Raw genomic sequence first — 4,328 nt, forward strand, 5'->3', positions numbered from 1 at the left:
CCCCTCGCATTACCCTACTCTTGTCCATTTCTTAAACGTCGCGTTGGCATTTTCGCGCGTTGTGGACAATCTGTCCCGAACTTTTTTCTCCATTTACAGGAAACAAAGACAAAAGAACCCTTTGTCCTCTTTCCAAAACGTCCCAACACACCCGAATAACTAGAAGCATTTTCGAGTAAAGTGGCAATCAATGAGTTCAAGTAAGTAGTGCTGTGCTGCTCTTAGTGGCTTGTGGGACTTCTGCCCCGGCTAATGGTGTTGATGAAGCTCTGTCTAACTGTGAATCCTAGTTCGTGTGCTTGACCTTGTCAAGCCTTTTACAGGCTACCTCCCAGAGGTGATTGCGCCAGAGAGAAAGGTTCCATACAACCAGAAGCTCATGTGGACAGGTGTGACGCTGTTGATCTTCTTGGTGATGAGTGAGATCCCACTGTATGGTATTGCATCATCTGAGTCTTCAGATCCACTCTACTGGCTGAGAATGATGCTTGCGTCTAATAGAGGTACCCTCATGGAGTTGGGTATCTCCCCTATTGTGTCTTCCAGTATGGTGTTCCAGCTCTTGCAAGGTACACAGCTCATCGATGTCAACATGGAGGACAAGAAGGATCGTGAGCTGTTCCAAACAGCTCAAAAGATGCTTGCCATCATGCTCTCCATCGGCCAAGCTACTGTGTACGTGCTCACTGGTATGTACGGAAGACCATCTGACCTTGGTATCGGTGTCTGTCTCCTTTTGATCCTTCAATTGGTGTTTGCCGGTGTCATTGTCATCCTCTTGGATGAAACTCTTCAAAAGGGTTACGGTTTGGGTTCTGGTACTTCCCTCTTTATGGCTACAAACATCTGTTCTGATATCTTCTGGAAAACCTTTGCCCCAACTACTGTGAACAGTGGTCGTGGTAAGGAGTTTGAAGGTTGTCTTGTCGCCTTCTTCCACTTGTTAGCTACTAAGAAGGATAAGAAGAGAGCCCTCGTTGAGGCGTTCTACAGACAAAACTTGCCAAATTTGTTCCAGTTGCTCTCAACTTTCTTCGTCTTCTTCCTCGTTGTCTACTTGCAAGGTTTCCGTTACGAAATCCCACTCAAATCTACCAGACAAAGAGGACCACACGGTTTGTACCCAATCAAGTTGTTCTACACCTCAAACACTCCAATTATGTTGCAATCAGCTTTGACTTCCAACTACTTTATCGTGTCTCAAATGCTGTTCCAAAGATTCCCAAACAACCCAGTGATTCGTTTGCTCGGTGTTTGGACCGCTAACCCAGGTAGTTCTCAACTCTTTGCCACTAACGGTTTGGCTTACTACCTCCAGCCTCCTTTCTCTCTTGCTCAGGCTTTGTTGGACCCAGTCAAGACTGTGATCTATGTGACCTTTGTGCTTTCTCTCTGTGCCATTTTCTCAAAGACATGGATTGAGATCTCTGGTACTTCTCCAAGAGACATTGCTAAGCAATTTAAGGAACAAGGTCTTGTCATTGCTGGTCATCGTGACACTTCTGTCTACAGAGAGTTGAAGAAGATCATCCCAACTGCTGCTGCCTTTGGTGGTGCTTGTATTGGTGCCCTCTCAGTCGGCTGTGACCTCTTGGGAACTTTGGGATCGGGTACTTCCATCTTGTTGGCTGTCACAACTATCTACAGTTATTACGAATTGGCTGCAAAGGAAGGTGGTTTCCAAAAACAAATTGTTGCTGGTTTCTCTGATATGATCTAAGCTTAAATACATTTTGATTAGATGAATCAGTCAAAGAACAAACAGCATAAAACATGAAACCACTTCAAAGGGAACAAAACATGACTTGCATTGTCATCATCACTATTCAATATACGAAAAGAAAAAACATAATCAATAAAACCGTTTAATCTACTTTTTGAAGCGATTGGAGACTGTTGCTGTCGAGTGTAAAACTCACCATGTCAATACGTCGTCTTCTTCGCCACTTTGAACTTCATTTCTCCAAATACGTTGGATCCTCTCAAGATTATGACCTGCACTGGCAAGCCCAAGATTGTAACACGCTTTCAAAAATATCTCCACCAATTGTCTATCCTTTTCATCAAGACACAATCCTCCGATCACACTAATCAACATGTGTAAATGTGTCATGCAGCAGTTTCTGTAATTGGGTTGAATCCTTAAAAATTCCAAATAACGTAAGGCCTTCTTAACCAACTCTTGAATGAATATCGAATTCTTTTCAAATAGCAACACTCTATTAAGGAAAACCACACGTGCTGCAATTATATGTGTCTGATGTGCAATGTCAAACCAACTGAGTGTTATTTCATCGCCTGACGGAAACCTCACGGTATCAATGGCATCAAATCCCTTGACCCGGTTATGTGATGGATGATTTGGATTTGAAGGTGGTATAATTCCTGACTTATCAATGATGAACATCTCCTCTAAATTATCCAACTGATTCGAAATGGAATGCCATTCTGTCAATGTCAATACAGGAGGAACAATGTCACTATTTAGATGGGTCTTACCTTGGATCAACCCGTTGTTCTCTAGTAAACGAATCTTATTCATGATTCGAATTATATCTCTAAATGCAATGTCCAATTGAATGATATGGCCATCGAGGTAATTGAACCCATGAACGTCAATCATATTGAGCCTTTTCAAGGAGTTGAGATACAATTCATCGTTTGTTATGAATCTTGAAAGCTCTTCGCCGTCTGCTTGGAAGATACCACCATATGGGTTAGTAATGCCTGCTAGTATTTCATAAGAGGTTAGCCAGTTACGACAGAAGTTTAGAGTGTCGCTCTGTACCGTTGTCTTCTTGAGTAGCTCCTTTGCACCTTTCAAGTGTGCTCTCCATCTTGGATTCTTGTTAGAAGCACAATCTGTTGTCAATAGCAAAATGGTGAGTAGCATTGGCTCCACCTTCACCTGTATCAGGGTTTCATCTTCAAAGTTATCACTTAGAATGTTGAGACATGTCGATAAGTACGAGCAGTACGCTTGGTCATCTCTTATCTGCTGTGTCTGTCTATGCTGCGTCATGGCTCCACATGCGAGAATGGCATAGAGGAGGTAGGTCTCACGTCTGGCATAGTTGAACAGCACATCTCTCATTGGGTTGCTGTTCACATTCGGAGTGAAGGGGCACACCAGAGTGAAGAATTCGTTGTAATACCTCTTTAGGTACTCGCTATGTGGTTCACCGAGGTTGAACATCTCCAATGGAATGTCAAAGATCATATCCGTATCATCAGTGGTGAGCGGGAGGTTGTGAGTTGAGAGCTCAGTATTGAACGGGTTCGAAGACTCCTCGATATATGTCTTCAGGTTCGGCGTCAGCGCCTCTTCTAACCTCCAGTTCACAAGATCACTAAGGTCATTATACACCAGATTGGCATCGTTGAATGAAAACGAAAACTGCGTCCCCTGTGCCTCTGATTGCGGGTCTGGTTCATCGCTTCTTCTCTGTGCCTTGGATCTGGTTGCCTTGTTCAGCTTCTCCCGCTCAATCTCCTCCTTCGACCGACGCTTCTTGTTCTTCCTGTTCATGATGTAGATACACTCCCTTCCCAGTCTGGAGCACTGCCAGCAGCTCGGCTTGGTCTCGTCACACTTCATCCGGCGCTTCTTGCACTCAGTACAACCGTTTCTCGAGTACTTCCTCTTGGACGAGTCACCGCCCTGTACCTGCTGCGAATCTTCACCGTTTACGTATCCATCCGACGTCTCTGATGACTCCTTGGCCTCCATTGCGCTTGGTTGTCCTGTCATATCAGTGCGCGTCTCATCAATAATAGCGGCCTTATCTTTCCAACCTTTGTTTGTTGTTGTTGTTGTTGATGATGAAGTTCGATCCGCCTGGTTTTGCTCTCAATCGGGCGGATTGCCGATTTGTGTCTGGGTCCTTTTCTGTCTCTACGGCAACACCACAGATCAGGACAAAATTGGAAACTCTCAGAGCACCGGGAAAGTGAGCACAACAACAGAAGCCGTTGCCCTTCTATAAGTATGAGTTGGATATCAATGAGAGGGCGTTATCTCTATAAGCATTTTGCCAAAGAAGTTGAGTCTGAGCTATTTTTGCCTCGAAGGATCTGCTCTCTGATGAGATAATTCCAAGGGAATTATCTCTTTTAGTAGCAACCTCTACTGTGCGGGCCGGTCTTGACAGGCGTATGCCAAAAGGTGCAGCCAAAATGGCTTATCTGTATGGAGCTTTGTTCCATGACCTATGATAGTCCGGATAAATGTAAGCCAAGTCTTCCGAGGCTATGGAAGAGTTGGTGCCATGCGGTGTGACTATTTCTTTTCATCTTACAGCCTGGCTTTCTGAAGCAGCTTCACATCC

General features: G+C 44.4%; 2 protein-coding genes across 2 annotated transcripts; one reads left to right on the plus strand and one right to left on the minus strand.

The window, feature by feature from the left end:
- Positions 1-107: 107 nt before the first annotated feature.
- On the plus strand, positions 108-1,720 carry SEC61 (translocon subunit SEC61; the record flags this gene model as incomplete). The annotated part of the gene is made up of 2 exons (XM_020213436.1): positions 108-200; positions 291-1,720. The coding sequence occupies exons 1-2, from the start codon at positions 191-193 to the stop codon at positions 1,718-1,720; spliced, it is 1,440 nt and encodes a 479-aa protein (XP_020068846.1). The 5' UTR covers positions 108-190.
- Positions 1,721-1,915: 195 nt separating this feature from the next.
- On the minus strand, positions 1,916-3,751 carry CYBJADRAFT_164107 (Zn(II)2Cys6 transcription factor; the record flags this gene model as incomplete). The annotated part of the gene is made up of 1 exon (XM_020213830.1): positions 1,916-3,751. The coding sequence occupies one exon, from the start codon at positions 3,749-3,751 to the stop codon at positions 1,916-1,918; it is 1,836 nt and encodes a 611-aa protein (XP_020068847.1).
- Between the last annotated feature and the right edge of the window lie 577 nt (positions 3,752-4,328).

This window comes from Cyberlindnera jadinii (genome assembly GCF_001661405.1).
Source record: "Cyberlindnera jadinii NRRL Y-1542 unplaced genomic scaffold CYBJAscaffold_14, whole genome shotgun sequence".
Taxonomy (NCBI): Eukaryota; Fungi; Ascomycota; class Saccharomycetes; order Phaffomycetales; family Wickerhamomycetaceae; genus Williopsis; species Williopsis jadinii.